Source organism: Aquarana catesbeiana, linkage group LG02 (assembly GCF_042186555.1).
Source record: "Aquarana catesbeiana isolate 2022-GZ linkage group LG02, ASM4218655v1, whole genome shotgun sequence".
NCBI lineage: Eukaryota > Metazoa > Chordata > Amphibia > Anura > Ranidae > Aquarana > Aquarana catesbeiana.
The window spans coordinates 220,740,863-220,761,274 of record NC_133325.1 but is presented as its reverse complement, the minus strand read 5'-3'; the positions used below and the strand labels follow the sequence as shown (position 1 = coordinate 220,761,274).

General features: G+C 43.2%; 1 protein-coding gene across 1 annotated transcript in view; it reads right to left on the bottom strand.

Moving 5' to 3' along the window:
• Positions 1-20,412, bottom strand: part of TDRD3 (tudor domain containing 3) — a 467,037-nt gene that overhangs the window by 286,996 nt on the left and 159,629 nt on the right. Inside the window, exon 2 of the mRNA XM_073614239.1 lies at positions 18,239-18,323. Coding sequence (XP_073470340.1) covers positions 18,239-18,323 — 85 coding nt within the window. The remainder of the gene's footprint in view (positions 1-18,238; positions 18,324-20,412) is intronic.

Below are 20,412 nucleotides of genomic sequence, written 5' to 3'. Positions count from 1 at the left end.
AGCCCCAAGGTATGATCGGTTCCAGCAACCATCGCCAGCGTCTGTTTTACATGATGTAGGAATACCTAGGGGCAAGATCTGACTTGGACACCTTTCCCACCGAAAATCCTCTGGGTTACTGGGTCTTCAGGATGGATCACTGGCCAGAGCTTGCACAGTATCCAATTGAGCTACTGGCCTGTCCTGCATCCAGCGTTCTTTCGGAACGCACATTCAGTGCTGCTGGAGGCGTGGTAACCGATCACAGGGTGCGTCTGTCCACTGACTCGGTCGATCGACTGACCTTCATAAAAATGAATCAGTCTTGGATCACCACCAGCTACCAAGCACCTGATGCTGATGTAACTGAATAATTTTTTTTGAAATCTCAGATCCCTTCAAAGACTGCCTATGCTGATGCTGAGTGACTATCCCTGAGTAATTATCCTCTTCCTCCTCAATCGTCACGCTGATAGCTTGTAAGAACATTTTTGGTTCTGGGCGCCACCACCAGTGCCTAAGGCACAATTTTTCAGCCCCTGTTTAACAGGGGCGTGTAATTACAATTTTTGATGTAATACTTTGCAGCAGGGCTCGTTCCTGCATTCCAACTAGAGTGTCTGTGAGGGGTTGCAGTGTTGTGGCACCAACACCAGTGCCTAAGGCCCATTTTTTCTGCCCCTGTTTAACAGGGGCGTGTAATTACAATTTTTGATGCAATACTTTGCAGCAGGGCTCGTTCCTGCGTTCCAACTAGAGTGTCTGTGAGGGGTTGCAGTGTTGTGGCACCAGCACCAGTGCCTAAGGCCTAATTTTTCAGCTCCTGTTCAACAGGGGCATGTAATTACAATTCTTGATCTAATATTTCACAGCAGGGCCCTGTGAGGGCTTACAGTGTTGTGGCCACAGCAACACCTAAGGCCCAAATTTCTGCTGAGTATATAGGGCAGGACCCTACTTTCAAACAACTAACTTACAAACGACTCCTACTTGCAAACGGAAGGAGACAACAGGAAGTGAGATGAAATCTACCCCTAGGAAGGGAAATTCTCTCCTGTAAGAGTTAATATGGGAAAAACATTTCTCCTTTCCACTGATGCTTTCCAATCCATTGGGACAAAAAGTGAGGTGAAATCTTCTGAAGAGGAGGAAAGACAGCAAAACAAATGTCACAGGGGTGATAACCCTTCCCTATGTTTTCCAAAAAGCTTAAAAAAGATTTTTTGGCTGGAGCTAAACATGTTAAAAATGTACCCGTTCAAAATTACAAAGAGATTCTACTTAACAACAAACCTACAGTCCCTGTCTTGTTTGCACCGCCTGTATACTGCTGTTCAGAGTATATAGGGCCTGGTGGCCCCACACCTTTCCTTATTTTAATTTGGGTGTGGGGTTCCCCTTAATATCCATACAAGACCCAAAGGGCCTGGTAATGGACTGGGGGGTACCCATGCCGTTTGTCTCACTGATTTTCATCCATATTGCCAGGACCCGACATTACATTAAACCCGCAAGAAGTTTTAAATGAGATTTTTTCCTTTAAAAATGACATTTGGTGCAGGGACTGTTCTAAACATGGGAAACATGCGTCACTTTACAGGCATACTATAGACACCCCTCAGGTACGATATTTAAAGGAATATTTCACTTTTTTTTTTTTTTTACTTTAAGCATCATTAAAATCACTGCTCCCGAAAAAACAGGCGTTTTTAAAAGTTTTTTTTGCATTGATACATGTCCCCTGGGGTAGGACCCGGGTCCCTAAACCCTTTTTAGGACAATACCATGCAAATTAGTTTTTAAAATGAGCACTTTTGATTTCGAACGTTCGAGTCCCATAGACGTCAATGGGGTTCTAACGTTCGTGCGAACTTTCGGTCCGTTCGCAGGTTCTGGTGCGGACCGAACCGGGGGGTGTTCGGCTCATCCCTACTTGGCAGGCTACCTGTTTTTCTTTTGACAGCTGTCGGCTTGGGCAGAGAACTCTCTGCATTGAATCGAGGAAATGCTGTGTTAAGATCGCGAGGGGGGTTGAATCGTGATCCCGATTCTTTAACCATTAATCGTGCAGCTCTAATGTAAGTTAACGAAAATGCAGATATGTCACACGGAAAAAACAAAAAGTCAGTACAACCCAAAATTTACCACCAATGTATAGCCACAAACCAACATTTAGATATTCCAAATTAGGTTCCAATGATTAAAACCTAAGTGGGGAGCACACAGGTGGATCCTATTTTATTAAAAGGATAAGTTCACTATTTCATAAAAAATAATAAATGCCTATTTTTTTCAGGTACATAATGTGCATTTATTATTTATTTTCTAGAGAGCCCGAAGAGCTCAACAGATTATGGGTGCAATGCAGAGCTCCTGTAGACTCTCAAGATAAGTGTCTGCCTGTACCTCGTACCAGCAGGAAAAATCAATGAACTACGAAGACGCTCACCAGCGCGTTCGCAGTTCATTGAGAACTACAAGCTGTCAGCCGCAATGGCTGATGGTAGTTGTAGCTAATTAATTCATAGGATGCTGTGAATGAATGAATGACGCAGACATTTGGGCGGAGTTCATCACTGTGTCCCCACAATGGATGCCATTTCTGCTGGCAACTCTTCAGGGTAACGTGGCAATTCTCTTTAGCCATTGAGTCGTCACTGATGATGAAACAAAGTGCTTTTCCAGGGCTACAAGCACATGAAAAGTATTCCCCATTAAATCCTATGTAACTGTTCACACTGCAGGTGCACTGTGCTTTAAAAAAGTCACGCATGCTGCATATTTGGTGCAGCTTCCCAAAAGCACACCAAAAAGAAACCTTGCATTGTAAGTCAATGCGAAAGCATGAAAAGCACATCAGTGTAAAAGGGCCCTAAACTGAAGGACAAGGGATTAAAATGATATTAAAGCCTTGTTTTTTGTTTTCTTTTTTTAAATAACAAACATGTTTTACAGTGGTTTTGAACAGAGCAGCCCAAATGCTCCTCTTCTCGGACCCCACGCCGGCGCTCCTGGCTCCTCCCTCCTGCTGGGTGCCCCCAGAGCAAGCAGCTTGCTCTGAGAGCACCCAAGCAGGCGCGCTCCCGACCCACGGCTCTCTGTGTCCGTTTACACACGGCGCCACGGGTCGGCCTCGTCCCATCCATCCCCTGATAGGCTTTTGGCAGCAGCAGGAGCCAATCAGGAGTGCATGTCCCCGGAGAAGCAAGTCTCTTATGGACATCGCTGGATCGAGAAGGGGCTCAGGTAAGTATTAGGGGGGCTGCTGCAAACAGAAGGTTCTTCACCTTCATGCATAGAATGCATTAAGGGTAAAACCTTGTGCCTTTAGAACAACTTTAACCGCTTGAGGACCAAGCTTTTTTTTTTACACTTGGTGTTTACAAGTTAAAATATTTTTTTTTTTTTTTGCTAGAAAATTACTTAGAACCCCCAAATATTATATATTTTTTTTCCAGACGCTCTAGAGAAAAAAAATGGCAGTCGTTGCAATACTTTATGTCACACAGTATATTTGCGCAGTGGTCTTACAAACGCAATTTTTTGGGGGAAAAAATTGACTTTTTTTAATTAAAAAAATAAGAAAACAGTAAAGTTAGCCCAATTTGTTTCTATATTGTGAAAGATCATTTTACGCCGAGTAAATTGATACCCGACATGTCACGCTTCAAAATTGCGCCCGCTCGTAGAATGGTGACAAACTTTGACTCTTAAAAATCTCCAAAGGTGACGTTTTCACATGTGTGGTTTGAACACCATTAACATATGCGTGCGCGACTTACGTATGCGTTCGCTTCGGCGCACGAGCATAGAGGGACAGGGCGCTTTCAATTTTTTTAGTTTTTTTTTTAAGTTAGTTTACTTTTTATTTTTACTGTCCCTTTAAAAAAAAAAAAAAAAAAAAAATTCATCACTTTCATGCCTTGTACACACGGTCAGACATTGATCGGATATTCCGACAACAAAATCCATGGATTTTTTACGACGGATGTTGGCTCAAACTTGTCTTGCATACACACGGTCACGCAAAGTTGTCGGAAAATCCAATCGTTCTGAACGCGGTGACGTAAAACACGTACGTCGGGACTATAAACGCGGCAGTAGCCAACAGCTTTCGTCTCTTAAAGCGGGGGTCCACCTATCTATCGTTTTTTTTTTTAAGTTCATTCACAAACTTTTCTTCTCAGCATTACATACTCACATATTGTGTGTAATATGTCCGCCTGTGTCAGATTTCGTCGGAAAGAATAACTTATATTATTCACTGCAGGCGGTTTACATCTTCATTGTGTGCATTTGAAGCCCACAATCATTTATTTCCTGGATGTGGTGAATGCTGTGCTCCCAGCATTCGCCGCTCGTTCCCGCACATGCTCAGTGGCATCCTGGGAAGCCTGAGACTAGCTCCCAGGAGTCTGGGAGAGGCTAGAAACACGCCTACTCCCATGGGAGGAGAACCAGGAAGTGCAAAGAAGAATAGAAAAATAAAAGGTAATTACGGCGATTTAAATTTTTTTAAACGGCATGTAAGCATCTAGGCAAGAAAGAGAATACATACAGATATTGTTCAAAATTTGGGTGGAACCCCGCTTTAATTCATTCTGAGCATGTGTGGCACTTTGTGCGTCGGATTTGTGTACACACAATCGAATTTCCGACAATGGATTTTGTTGTCGGAAAATTTTATAGCAAGCTCTCAAACGTTGTGCGTCGGAAAATCCGATAAAAATTGTGTGATGGAGCCCACACACGGTCGGAATTTCCGACAACAGGGTCCTATCGCACATTTTCCGTCGGAAAATCCGACCATGTGTACAGGGCATTATTCCTATTACAATTTAAACATCCCTTGTAATAGAAAAAAAGCATGGCAGGACCTCTTCAATGTGAGATCTGGGGTCAAAAAGACCTCAAAACCTTACATATACACTTAAAGGCAATAAAAAAAAATTGTCCCTTGAAGGCCATTGGGCAGAAGTGACATTTGACGTCGCTTCTGTCATCCAATGGCACAGAGTCGAGTGGGGGCCATCATTCCCTCACCTCATTTACTTCCTGTCCATTAGGGAAAAGGATTGGATCATCGCCGCCTCTACCGACAGCTCTGGTAAGCAGCGGAGATGACCGGGATGTGGCGGGAGGGGGGGTGCACCTCCCCCCTCACCGATAAAAGTGATCTTGTAGCTTATCCACAGCGAAGACCACTTTTATCTTAAAGCGGACCGCCCGCCGTGAATAAAAATACCAGGGTTATGGCAGCTATCTGCTACCATAACAATGGTATTTAAAATCAAAGTAGCGATGTATATATCCACAGAGGGCGGTCCAAAAGTGGTTAACCCCCTCCGGACCGCCGATATACGTCCTAACCTTGAAGAGGAATATCGTTGTTATGGCAGCAGCTAGCTGCCATAACCCTGGTATCCTCTCCTTCGGCCGGCGGTCTGGTTTCAGGTAGTAGTGCTCTCTGTGGCAGATTCGCCGCAAGATCACTTTTAATCGGCAGCGGGAGAGGGGACCCTCCCACCGCGCTCCGGTGCCCTCCGCTGCTTACCGGAGCCGTCAGTTGCAGCGGAGGAGATCAGATCCTTCTTGGTGCTAGGTATAAAGACGAGTGAGGGGAAGATGGCCCTCTCCATACCATCGCAGGGCGGAAGCGACGTCAAAATGTCACTTTCGCCCATAGCTCTTAAAGGGCCTTTTTTTTTTTTTTTTTTTTAAAGACTTTTTTTTTTTTTTATTGCATTTTAGTGTAAACATGAGATCTGAGGTCTTTTTGACCCTAGATCTCATATTTAAGAGGTCCTGTCATGCTTTTTTTTCTATTACAAGGGATGTTTAACATTCCTTGTAATAGGAATAAAAGTGACACTTTTTTTTTTTTAAAGAACAGTGTAAAAATAAAAACTAAAAAGGTAAAATAAATAAGAAAAAAAAATTTAAACACGCCCCGTCCTGCAAAGCTCGCGTGCAAAAGCGAACACATACGCGAGTAGCGTCCACATATAAAAACGGTGTTCAAAGCACACATGTGAGGTATCGCTGCGATCGGTAGAGCGAGAGCAATAATTCTAGCCCTAGACCTCCTCTGTAACTCAAAACATGAATTTTTTAAACGTCGCCTACAGAGATTTTTAAGGGTAAAAATTTGTCACCATTCCACGAGCGGGCGCAATTTTGAAGCGTGACATGTTAGGTATCAATTTACTCTGCGTAACATTATCTTTATATAAAAAAATGCTTTGTATGGCCCGCCTAAAAAAAAAGCACTGCTCAGCGCCCTGGATATAACAATTGAGGTTACTGTGTAGTAAAAATGTCAGAATATAAAAATGAAATGAAAATATAACCTTAATTATAAAATCACAATAACAGCAGCCGCTCAAAAAAATATAAAAAAACACTTAAAAAAACAATATTAAAAAACACTCTAAGTGACAGAGTCCTTTAAAATATTGCGCTCTTGTCATGTATTTAAAGATGGCAAGCTTCAATATAATACTGTTCATATATGGAATATTGCGATGCAGTTCAGTAGTGCCATAAGGTAATTTTGATCGTGAAGAAAACACATTCCACCAAACACTTCACCACGTGAGATGATCTCCCATTTGGGGATGCACTCACCACATATGCAGAAATAATGCACCTTAGATCTTATCACTGACCATCCACCGCTCTGAAAGAACTCCCACCAGACTTATAGCTGTATCATGCAAGGATCCATGTGAAAAAACAGATGGGCCACATAGCATAATACTGTTGAAGCATTCAATGAACCCCAATTATCCCCTTACAAAATATACGTATTAGAAATCAAATACACTCAAACAATGTAAATTGCCTGTGCAAAAATCAACCGGTAGCAGGTAATGGTGAGGGGAACGTCTGTGTGGACAGCAGTTCAATCCTACTTCCTGATACCTCAGCTGTCCATGACACGCATACGTCACTTCCGGTAAAACCATGGAGATCGCGTTTCACTACCCCCCACAATATCAAGTTAGGGTTCAAGGACCACAATGTGTCCCTTCATTTTAAACTGAAATACAACCAGGACCCAACAGGTCTAGAATTTTGGGGTGTTGAGCATTTAGAGCCACATTGGAGGGTCTCTAATCTAGTTCGTGAGCTATCAAAACAAGAAACTTCCTGAGTTTGTCTGAGGGTGTGATCTAGTGGTGTGGATGCTGGTTTTTTTATATGAAACCCATGTCTCCGCCCTGCGCCGTGTATGGCTTCTTTTCTTGCAGAAGATGTAAGGCCTGCAGAAAGGTCTCAAGACCCATCAGAGGACTAGAAACGTTAAGTTCTTCTGCTAATAATAGGAGTTTTTACATCAAACAATTCATAACTTGGAATAGCACATATGTTGTCTATGCTTTAAAATGCCCATGTGGCCTTTTATATATAGGGCGAACTCAGGAAGTGACGAAATGCGTCAGCGACGTGATCTCCGTGGTTTTAACGGAAGTGACGTGTGCGTGTCAGGGACAGCCAAGGTATCAGGAAGTAGGATTGAACTGCTGTCCACACAGACGTTCCCCTCACCATTACCAGCTACTGGGTGATTTTTGCACAGGCACTTTACATTGCTTGAGTGTATTTGATTTCTAGCATGTATATTTATTATTTTGTAAGGGGATGATTGGGGTTCATTAAATGCTTATCAACAGTATTACGCTATGTGGCCCATCTGTTTTTCTCACATGGATCCTTGCATGATACGGCTATAAGTCTGTTGGGAGTTCTTTCAGAGCGGTGGACGGTCAGTAACAAGATATAAGGCACATTATTTCTGCATATGTGGTGAGTGCATCCCCAAAGGAGAGATCATCACACGTGGTGCTTGGTGGAAGGCGTTTTCTTCACGATCAAAATTACCTTATGGCACTACCGAACCGCATCGCAATATTCCATATATGAACAGTATTATATTGAAGCTTGCCATCTTTAAATACATGACAAGAGCGCTGCTGCACTATTTTAAAGGACATAGTGTTTTTTTAGTATTTTTTTTTAAGTAACATCTTTCACAATATAAAACAAAATTGGACTAACTTTACTGTTGTCTTATTTTTTTTAAGTCAAAAAAGTGTATTTTTTCCAAAAGTGTGCTTGTAGGACCACTGCGCAAATAGGGTGTGACAGAAAGTATTGCAACGACCGTCATTTTATTCTCTAGGGTGTTAAAAAAAAGTATAATGTTTGGGGGTTCTAAGTAATTTTCTAGCAAAAAAAAAAAACTTGTAAATAACAAATCTCAAAAAGAGGCTTGGTCCTTCAGTGGTTAATATATAGCAGAAAATGAGTCCTTAAATGCAGTGGCAGCATTAGTTTTCCTTTTTTTTACCAAGCGATCCTGCCAGTTAAAACGGTTTCATTACTTGGGTGTAAGGCCTCATGCACACTGGACGTTATAAAAAAGCCAGTAGCATGCGCTGTGGAATGAGTTTTTCAGCATTTTTACAGTAGTTTTTTTTAGCGGTAGCGTTTTTATACTCCCACAAAAGTGTATGGCTCAAAAACGAAAAAAAAGGCTGAATAGTCAAGTTTTTCAGAGTTAGAGCGTTTTTACAGCCGAAATACTCCTCTCAAAACCCACTAGTTCTGGGCTTTTTTTTTCCAAGCCATAAAACACTCATGCCAAAAACCACTGATAACAGTCTATGTGTGCATGGACACATAGGATAACATGCTGGGGAGTTTACTGGCTACAGAAAAAACATCTGAAGCCAAAAACAGCAGCTGTAAAAACGTCCAGTGTGTATAAGGCCTAAGAAGGAGCAGCATTTTTACCCTAGGACAAGACTACAGCACAGCTACCCCTCCCCTCTTCTACATAGCTGTACAAGGAATAGTTCTATAATCCAAAGAGATAACTGGGAACAATGCTAACTGATAACAGTCAGTGGAGGCAGCATCTACAGAAGGTTGTCAGCTCACAAATTTCTGTCAGAATAAATCAGGTATTTTTTTCACTTATCAAATATACAAGGGGTCTTTAAAATGTTTCCGTACTTTTTTATATTTAATAGAGTTTAAAAAAAAAAGTGTAGAAACTTTTTGAAGAACCCTCGTACATCACAAAACACGTTCAGTGGTATATTTAAACAGACCAATTGGAAGCAAATAATTTAATTTTAAGGTTTACATACATTTCAAAGGGTTTTTTTCCCACAGTTTGGAGAAGTGTTGATTGCTTTAACCTTTTGTAGTTTATCCTAATTTATTATACAACTTTTTGGGATTACATAGTTACTTGAAATGCAGAATGTGGTACATATACAGTATTTCTTTGGTTTTTGTTGGAAGTAAAGAGGAAAACCTGTAAATATTCTGCATCTCAGTGACTATTAGATAGAGTCATATGGACCCCAAGAATAAGTGTTTCACACATACAGTATTTTCCTAAGTGAAAACTGCATAGTGTTAGAAATGTATTGGTTAAAAAAAAAAAAAAAAAAATCCATCCGGCTCCTTCAAATTTTCTCATCACTACACTCGAAAACAAACCTCAATTTGACCCCAATAACAATTAAAAAATCAAAACATTCTTGAAATGAAACATTTTGAATTAAAGTCCACTAGTGTATAGCCAGCTTTATTCAATTTGTGCCTATGCTTTGGAGGTGAACACAGAAAGAGTAGTTGAATAGTTTAGCAAAATAAAACTGAACTGGGGCTATCAACACACACGCGCACAATAAAATAAAAGCCAAGTGCATTTTGGGCAGATCAAATTGCCTTCACCTACACAAAGTCAAATAAATGTAAGGCTACTGAAGAGAGGACTGTGTCAGAGCACAACCCAAACCTTTACATGGCTGGAGAGGAACAGTTCATAAAACACCCATGCACACTATTGTACAATTCAATCTCAAAGAAAATAAATCAACCCTATAAAATATACAGAATTTACAATGAAACGAACATTTCAAAACATTCTGCAATGAGAGAAAATGACATATGACAGTCGCTGTGAGTTATAGTTTTGTTTTCCCGGTTCTGGTTGGAAGTCACTAAAGCACGGAATTAAGCCAATTGCTCAGCTGAATCACAAATCATTTGAACTGCCATGTGATAATTAACATAAGCATCTGGTATCCAACAGAGAATCATTCCAGCGCTATAGGAGATGAAGTACGATAGGACAAGGGTTATTAGGTACCATTACTGCTTTTATCTGTAAACCTGTATTTACATACATTTAAAAAAGGAAGAGGATTAATTGTCCTAAATCTTTTTTCCAATTAAAAAACAAAAAAATAAACAAAACGCAAAATGATAAAAATATATCTTAGTACTGTGCAGCAAATTTTGTACTCTTGGATTTCATTGAGGGGGACCTAGGAAGAGTTTACCTTTTGGTTATACTGTCACCTACAGGAGGAATGGACATTGGCAAACACACTGTAGGCCAGCCCAGGATAGCCTCTCCTACAACCACCAAGCCTTTGTTTTGCAGCAAAGCCGTATCAACAGCGTGATCAAAATCAGAGGGGTGAGGCCTGTGTCGCTCAATGGACTCCAATAAAGGGCTTTTAGCACTGATTCTTTCTTTATTTTCCATTGAGGCACACAGAGTGAAATTTTAAAAAAATATCCCGCTGAGGGGTAGGCAACAGCAAAAATGCACTAACAGGAACAAATGAGAGTAGTGACTGCCTGCAGCTCAAGAGCCACCCAAGGACCAACACCCAAAGCTGGCACCTGATAAGGCTGCAGCTCCCACCTGGTAACAAGTACATGATAATGAAACCAGATCCCCACCTAGCATGGGGAAACAATGCCTGATGCCAGAAAAAAAGCAAGACATCCCACCTATAATTAGGAAGTGACACAGGGATTGACCAGAGAGACCAAGGTTCAATTCCATGGAGTGAGCATGGTGAAATTGTTTAAGTGCACTTGATGGAGCTGAGCACCAAGCTCAATTCCCATCTATTTGCAAAGAAGGAAAAACACCCTCGGGGTAAAGCCCTAAGGAAAAACTTGGTAAAAAATCCTTCAGCCTTGAAATGGTCACAGTTTTAGAGCTGCTCCTTGCTCCCAAGATCCAAAAGATACAACAGAGCCCAGTAAGGAGTCTTATTAGGACAGCGAAGAGCATTCACCTGGGTTAAACCATAGCAAGCAAGATCGCCAGAGAGCTATTCCTAGAGTGTAAGAAGCAAAAGAAGAGAAAAGACCTAGCTCTAGATGAATAGCTCCCATGGAGTCAGCAGTTCCTTCCTTGCTATTAGGAAATGCTCTCTCTGCTCTTTGGAGGGATTTTGACCATTCTGCCATGGTTTCACAAATTAAAGTCACAGCCAGATTTGGGCAAAGGCGGGCTCTTCCAGCACAAACTGGCTCTTAATGAGGGATTCCAACGGACTATCAGTTGCAGTGGCGGTGCATCCATAAGGGTGCACGGGCGTCGACCCTTCTCTCCAGCCACCCCCTCTATGACCAATGGCTAGATTCATGCATTGCATGAATCTATCCACGGCCGCCGCTGCCACCCGCTATTCAGGCGCCTGGCCGCTTTTCGGGTGCCTGAATTACAGCAGCGGGGGGGGGGGGGGGGGGGTTTGAAGCACCTGATTAGAGCCATAGGCTCTAATAGGCGTCAAAAAAGGTGACCTGCGAGCGCCAAGCACCCAGGTATGTTAGAACATCGAACGAATATTTGCTGTCCTAACACTGAACCGCCTCTCCGCCAATCAGGTGCTCGGGTCTGTTACCAGCCACCTGATTGGCTGAAACAACAGGCGCTGCGATTGGACACCTTATAGGAAAGGACAGGAGAAGACTAATGGAGGACACCACTCACCACCGCCACCCACTGCCCCACCGAGACGGGGTAAGTTCCGGGCAGATGGCGAGCGTGTGGGGGGTCACAGTTGCGGCATTGAAAGGTGAAAAGGTCTTTTTGTTCGCTGTTCTCTCGAGGGCAGCATCAAAATCAGGACAACATAGTAGATCCCCAGTAAAAGACACGCTGCAGACGCATTTTATAAAATGTGTCTCCTGGCCATGTCTTCATCCAAAGGGATCTGGCTGCTACTGACAGCGCAGCAGACTTAGCTGAAAACTTGACCAATTCTGCTGATACATCAGCTATGAATCCCACAGCTTTGAACAACACTGCAAAAGATTTTAGTATTTCTTCTCTTGCGGTACCTGTGACCAAATGCTCTTGAAGCTGTAAAAGCCAGAATTTGAAGTTCCTGGCGACACAAGTAGTGGCCAATGCTGGTTTTAAATTGGCCATGGACGCGTCCCAAGCCCTTTTCAGGACTATATCTGTTCTCCTATCCACAGGATCATTGAGGTGTCCCATGTCCTTAAACGCCAAGTCTGTGTGCAACTAGACACCTTGAACAGGGGTGCTCTTAACTTGGATTCTTATTCCAAATGGCTTCTGGATTTTTATCAAAAGGGAACCGCCTCTTTAAGGAATTGGAGAAAAAGGCTTTTTTGTCAGGTTCCGACCACCCCTTACAAATTAGATCTCCCACGATCTCGTGGACTGGAAAAACTCTTGATTTCTTTTTCCCCAGACCCCGATGCATCATATCGTGTCTGGATAATTGAGCCTCTTCTTCCTTTATTTCCAGAGTATCATAAATTGCACCTAGAAAGCCATCCACTTCCTCTAGGGACAGCTTATATTTTGCAGACTTGCTAGATTCGGCCTGCTCTTCTTCCTTATTTGAATCTGAGTCTGAAGAGGCCGGCCTGACTGATGTCGGGCTCTGCTCCCTAGTCCCCAAGGGCTCGACTAGATTAGAGATTGCAGGAACGGGAGAAGAGGGTACTCTCACCGTTGCACTACGAGCACTGCAAATGCATGTGGGCTGCGAGTGCACATGGGTTGGGAGCACCTGTGTATTGTTGAGTATTAGTGTCAGGAAGCTAGTTGTTGGTTAATTTGGACAGTATAGTCCTCATTATACCAGTAGGTACGATGCCTGGCAGGTGTGGAGATGAGACTCAGTGTACATCTTGCGGCATGTATGCGTTCCTTGATCATTTGATCGAAGGCCAATACTGTTGTGCAAAATGTAAATACATTGTTTCTCTGGAAGGCCAGGTTCTGAATCTAGAGAAACAACTGTCAGCACTGAGAAGACCCTCCATACTAAAGGAGAGCCGGAAACGTACCCGGCAGGTGCCGGCAGGGGCCAGCACAGAGGCAGGTGGAGACAAAGAGGTGCAGGCACTAGAAAAGAGTAGATGGGTGACAGGAAGGTTAGAGAATAAAGTGCCAGGGAGGCCGATCCTGGGCTGGAACATCCCAATAAGTACGCTCCATTGAGTGACATTGGGGAAACCAGTCAGGGACCAGCACTGCTGGAGTTGAGGGACTCCCCTAGCTAGCAGGGGATGAACTCCTCTAGTGAGAGTAAGGGGGAAGCAAAGGGAAAGGAAAGACAGATTCTGGTGCGCCAAACTGAATGCTGTCTACTGGGCGCTCGGGTTCGGCACATCACAGATCTGGTGGAGAGATTACTGGGAGGGACCGGGGAAGACCTGGCTGTCATGTTGCACGTTGGCACCAATGACAAAGTCATTGGAGAGGTTTGGGTTCCTGGAGAACTGAGACGACTTCTGTTGGTCACCAGTTCTATAGAGGGGATGGACAGCACCCAAGGAAGGAAGGTGCAGATCTGCTGGGAGTGAAATGGCCGAAAAGTTAGAGGGGCTTTAAAACTAGGCGACAGGGGAAGGGTCCAGAGGTAAAGATAGTCAGCGCGGAACACATTCCAGAGGGTACTATAGGGGGCATTAGTGGTAGGTTGACTAAAGCACATAAACCCAAGGGAAGTACAGTAACAAGTCCTATTTGCAATCTCGGGAACACCCAATAAGAGGATAGTATGCGGCCGGTCTAAACTACGTGGCATGTTCACCAATGCCAGGAGCCTGGCGGACAAGATGGGAGAAGTAGAGATACAGTTGTACGAAGAGGATTTAGATTTTGTGGGAATTTCAGAGACTTGGTTCAACAGCTCTCATTATTGGCTGACAACCATTCAAGGGTATTCCCTTTATCGCAGGGATAGAGAGGGTAAAAAAGGGGGAGGGGTATGCTTGCATATCAAGAATAGTGTACAAGTTAATGTGAGAGATGACATCTCTAAGGAAGCTAGGGAGGAGGTGGAATCCTTATGGGTAGAGCTACAAAGGGATGAAACTAAGGGGAAAATAATACTGGGAGTATGCTATAGGCCCCTAACCTAAGGGAGGAGGGGGAGACGGACCTCCTATCACAATTCGCAGCAAGGATGGGAAGTGCCATCATAATGGGGGATTTCAATTATCCAGACATAGACTGGGTGGAAGGAACCGCCCATTCATCTAAGGCTCGTCAGTTTCTAAATGTCTTACAGGACAATTTCATGGGTCAAACGGTAGACACACCAACTAGAAACAAAGCGTTACTAGACCTACTGATTACCAACAATACAGACCTGATCACGGATGTGGAAATAAGGGGCAATTTAGGAAACAGCGATCGCAGGTCAATTAGCTTCAGTATAGATCACACAACATTATCCTCATGACACATCACAGGTAGCACCCTCAAGGCTAACAGAGGACAGAATTAGGAATAGATTTGACAAACTTAACATTAATAAGTCACCAGGACCAGATGGCTTGCACCCAAGGGTCCTTAGGGAAGTCAAGAAATTGCCAGACCATTGTTACTAATTTTTACTGACAGTCTACTGAATGGAATGGTACCAGCTGATTGGAGAAAAGCCAATGTAGCACCAATATTTTAAAAAGGGACAAAATACATCCCTGGGAATTACAGACAAGTTAGCCTAACATCAAGCTCTTGGAGGGGATGATAAAGGACTATATACAAGATTTTAATAATGAAAACTGCATCATCAGCAGTAATCAGCATGGATTCATGAAGAATCATTCTTGCCAAACCAATCTACTAATCTTCTATGAGGAGGTGAGCTGCCATCTAGATAAGGGAAGGCCCATAGATGTGGTGTATCTGGATTTTGCAAAAGCATTTGACACAGTCCCCCATACTGTACAAAAAAAGGTCTGTTGGCACGGACCATAGGGTGAGTAGATGGACTGAAAACTGGCTACAAGGGCGAGTTCAGAGGATTGTGATAAATGGGGAGTACTCGGAATGGTCAGGGGTGGAAAGTGGGATCCCCCAGGGTTCTGTACTGGGACGAATCCTATTTAATTTGTTCATAAACGACCTGGAGGATGGGGTAAACAGTTCAATCTCTGTATTTGAGGATGATACTAAGCTAAGCAGGGCAATAACTTCTCCGCAGGATGTGCAAACCTTGCAAGAAGATCTGAACAAATTAATGGGCTGGACAACTACATGGCAAATGAGGTTTAATGTGGAAAAATGTAAAATAATGCATTTGTGTGGCAAAAATATGAATGCAATCTACTCACTGGGAGGAGAACCACTGGGGGAATCAAGGATGGAAAAGGACCTGGGGGTCCTAGTAGATGATAGGCTCAGCAATGGCATGCAATGCCAAGCTGCTGCTAACAGAGTAAACAGAATATTAGCATGCATTAAAAATGGGATTAACTCAAGAGATAAATCGATAAGTCTCCCGCTCTACAAGACTCTGGTCCAGCCTCACCTGGAGTATGCTGTCCAGTTCTGGGCAGCAGTCCTCAGGAAAAATGTACTGGAAATAGAGCGAGTACAGAGAAAGGTAACAAAGCAAATAAAGGGACTGGAGGATATTAGTTATAAAGAAAGGTTACGAGCACTGAACGTATTCTCTCTGGAGAAGAGATGCTTGAGAGGGGATATGATTTCAAATTACAAATACCATACTGGTGACCCCACATTATGGATAAAACTTTTCCACGGAAGGGGGTTTAATAAGACACGTGGCCACGCATTAAAATTAGAAGAAATGAGGTTTAACCTTCAACTGCATAGAAGGTTCTTTACTGTAAGAGTGCCAAGGATGTGGAATTCCCTGCCACAGGCGGTAGTTTCAGCGGGGAGCATCGATTGTTTCAAAAAACTATTAGATAAGCAAATGAATGACCACAACATACAGGGATATACAATTTAACACTGACATATAATCACACACATAGGATGGACCTGATGGACTTTTTCAACCTCACCTACTATGTAACTACCCGTGGCCTAACTACTGAAGCTGTTGGTGTGCTTGCGTTGGAAATAAACTTCCTGAAAAATTTAAACATGGAAGCTACCTCGTTCTTAAATGAGTTGAGAAATTTGGCCATGAGGGTGTCTGCCTCAGATTTGAGCAGATTAGCAATGAATTGTTTGCATAAGGCTTTAGTGTAGCTGGAAGACAGCTTAGTGCCACAGTTAAGGCATTTCTCCCTGCTTGATCTATCCTCCCTTGATGCCTCTTTAGCCTGCAAAACAGAATGGATGGGGGAATAAGCAGGTTCAGTATCAGGTTCCCAGCTTTACACCACTGTGCACTTAGCCAGTAGCCTACCCCCATCTGGGGCTGTGAGGACCCACCACCTAGGGGTTCCCTAGCCACCAATTACGCAATGTACATTACAGTACAGCCCAGCAGCCTACCTGTGCCTGGCTGGTGTCCGATTCCCCCTGATTGTCATGGGAAGAAGCCTCCATGGTCCCCCACTGCTCCGGTTCCCACCGCTGCTCCTGTTGTCCGGACGCTTGCTAGGATAAGGTGTGCAGCCTGGCCCTCCCCTTTCTACCTGCGCCTCAGAGACCCGGAAGGTCTCGGCGCACTGCGATGACCTTACTTGGCCAGAAATTACGCTCAGCGTCTTCAGCCCGGCAGATGTATGGCGCGGCCAGGAGACCTCCCCAGCATCTCTGCTGATGTGGCCCAGATGATGGAGCTGCCAGTTGGGTGCTGCCCGATTCCCCTCTGCAGGCCCACGAGTGTAGTCACCCACCACTGACCCTCGCCGGGTACTGGAGGGAGGCGGGAGCATGTCTGCTCCACTCAAGCTGGACAGAGCCCGTGGCCAAGGAAGTGGGAGAGGTGGGATAATGCCCCAAGCTGCCGGTAAGACCCAGTCTCCTTAGGCTGCTTCCATCCTCCCAGGAAATCCCTGAGAGACAGAGCCTCCCCCAAAACACAAAATGGTCCCTCAGCAACATACCTCCTCCAACGGAAGGAACACAAATTACCGACCCTGTTCCTGAGGGACCGCCTTTTGAACTGAATGGGCAATGTGTTTCCTTTGGCAATGAGAGGAGCTCCATCTCTCAAGGAGTGTCCAGGAAGATGACTGGGGAAAAAACTAATAGTAGAAGGGGTTATCCTGGGCTGGCTACAATTAGTTTGCCAGTGTCCAAACCCCCTACAGGTGGCAGTAGAACTGAAAGGTGAAAACTTCCCCTCAATATATGAGAAATAGTAAAAAACTTTTTGTTTTGTTTTTTGCTTTTAATGTCCTTTAGAATTTATGGACACACTTTGCTAAATTCTAGTATTACAGTGAGAACTATACCTTGTGAAACAGATCATACACAATAGTTAGAGTTTATGAATATTGTTCTTTTAGATCTTGAACAGTCATCGCTGATATACTGGATTTTTCAAGGCACACGACACACGGGAAACTGACAAGACTCTGAATGACGTGAGCTCATGAAATGTGAATTCTAAAAAGTAGGAAAAGCAGACTGCCAAACTTACTTTTACTAGTTTATATCAAGTAACTAATCTGATTATCTTCTAATACCAGCGTTTCCAAAACACTGTTACATGCATTGCTAATGGAAAAAACTGCTACACACTGCCACCTAGCCATCACACCAGCTCTAAGGCTGGCCAGTACTTCAGTTTGTCAAGGGGGTACTTCAGCTTGTATGATGACTTGGAAAAGTTACATGGTACTGAAAATGTGGATCCCTGTCCTGTTGGAAATTCTTGCATCCCTCCCCAATGACATTTTATTTCACAATGCAGACAAGAATCTGGTAGAGGCTCTTGGCTATAATACCACCCAGGAGCATCTATTTTTACTTTTTTTTTTTTTTTTTTTTTTGGCATACGTTGAATTCTTATAAGCTCTTTAAGAAGCTGGAACACGGAGCCATTGGGTCAATATCACCATTTGATGCATGCAGGCAGGGCTGCTCTGAGACATGATGCTTTAATGTGCTAGAGAAGGAGTTACAGGGAATTTATCTGTACTCCAGGCATGACAGAAAACCCAGAATGGTGTTCTTTAGCAGAGCTAACAACTTATCAAAGAATTAGGTTATTAAATCAGAAAATAAACTTACATTGAGAGCAACAAGGAGAATAGCACTTTTATTCACTTTATCTGATGAACCTCTACAAGCTTCAAATCCTTCTTCAGTAAGATACCTGTTAAAAGATACATAAAGAACATTTCATTACAAGCTAGTCTGATAGAAAGCATGCTGTTAAAAAATTGATAGCTCTCGGACATATTACAGCTATGTACAGAATATCTATCGTATAAATTCTTCAGGACAAGCATGCTGAAATGTTCTAAAAACAACTTTTGGAAGTTCCTTCAAAACGAGTAAACTAGAAGGAAAAGGTTTACAAAACTATGTGTAGACCAGCCATGCGGTCAATAAGTCTCCTTACACTGAGCCTGGGTTTTAACCACATAGTGCAAAGCAACAGGTACAGTTTAATCACCGACTTAACCTCAGTAAATAACCAGCTTATCTTAGTTCTGGGGACACTCATGGTTGCCAGGAGATAAGAAAATTATCTGTACTTCTGAGTATTTGGGAGTATGCAACTCACAACCCTTCGATCAAAGTGACAGCAATGGTGCTTGGCCACTCAGGAACCCAGCAATGTCCTATAGGGGAAGGGACAAAGTTCCCGTAAAGTCTGCTACCCACTATATTGCATCACTTTCCTTGTTCCAGTAAATGGCAATAAAAAATCTTCTTGCTGCTACTAAAAATATATTTTTTTTAATGGTTGTTATAGCATATCTCCAAACATTCCGATATGTTGAAGTAGACATTTTAGCACATACTATATTGGCAAAGGACACATCCTTGCCAAACACCCACCATTAGCTTCAGTAAGTCTCAATAAACTAGTGGTCCTTGACTTCTGGAGGAATGCTTATGCCAGTCATATAGTCACAGTGACAAAGCAGATTAGGCTTAGGCACTCCTTGCACTAGGTTTTTGTGCTTTCACTGTGGTGCCAGTTCATCCTGAGCTGCCCCACAAAATAGCTGTGGGAAACTGTGCATTAAGTTCACCTTGCTTGAAGCATTGCTAAGTTGCTATAAGCAAAACTAACATGCAAAAAGCTTACACCCCATCAAAGGCAAAAAGCTGTGTGACTAAAGCCTTGCAGTGGCTATAAACAGCCCAATGACACCCAAATTTAGAGCTTACTAAGTTCAAACCTTTTTGACCACCTAAGGATTTCTGCCAGAGAACAAATTATTACTAAGATTTGTCATCTTCCTGATTTGCTACTAGCTAGCAATGAGCTCAGACAACCTGAACTCATCCCTCTCTCATTTGTATTCCAGTGAGCTGTGGGCCAGTACATTCCCTACCACGATGATTCTATGAGACTACTACCACTACTACTACTAATCTCTGAAAGGATGCCAAAGTTGCCCAAATGAAAATCAGTATGTCTAATACAAATACCTAGCAAAAATCTATAATGCAGGGATCCCCAGAATCGTAGAATAGACAATTAAAGTGTTTGTTAACCGAAAAAAAAAAAAAACAGATCCTGTTCCCTTAAAGCATACAGTACAGTGCTTGGGCTGTGCCATTTGGCCCCCTGTAACACCTGTAATACCTATCTGATCCTGCCTTACTATACCCTCCCCCTGTACGCTGACTCCAATATATCAGAGCTGCTGAGCCCTGACACCATTGTCAGTGTATGTGCCTCTGTCAGCCACAGCCCTGCTCTCTGCCTCCTGTGTCCTCCATTCTCTGACTTTCCTCTCGTGTCAGCGCTCACCCTCCTCACTCCTGCTGCTGCTGTCATACTTAACATTAAAAGCTCCCATACCCTCTGTATTAGAACAAGAAGTTCCCCAGTGTCTGTGTTCTATCATAAATATGCTCATCTGTATTGATATCACAGCGTCTTCCTGCGATCATGTGACTCCTGGGCTCTGTCTCTCCTCTCTTCCCCAGCTGACATCAGCGGCAGTGCTCGGCCTCGCCCACTGGAACTGTCAGCCGGAGAGTGGAGGCAATTGATCGCAGGAAGACAGTGTATTATCAGTACAGATAAGCATATTTATGATATAACACAGACACAGGGGAACCTATTAATCTATTACAGAGGGGATGAGAGCTTTTTAAACAAGTAGCTTTAAAGTATTGTGCTGTCCCTTCACATGTGATGTCACCCTTCGCTTGTAGTATAGGGGAAGTCAACAGATGCCTTTGAGGTCAATTCTCTAAAAGTTAAATAATGGCTAATA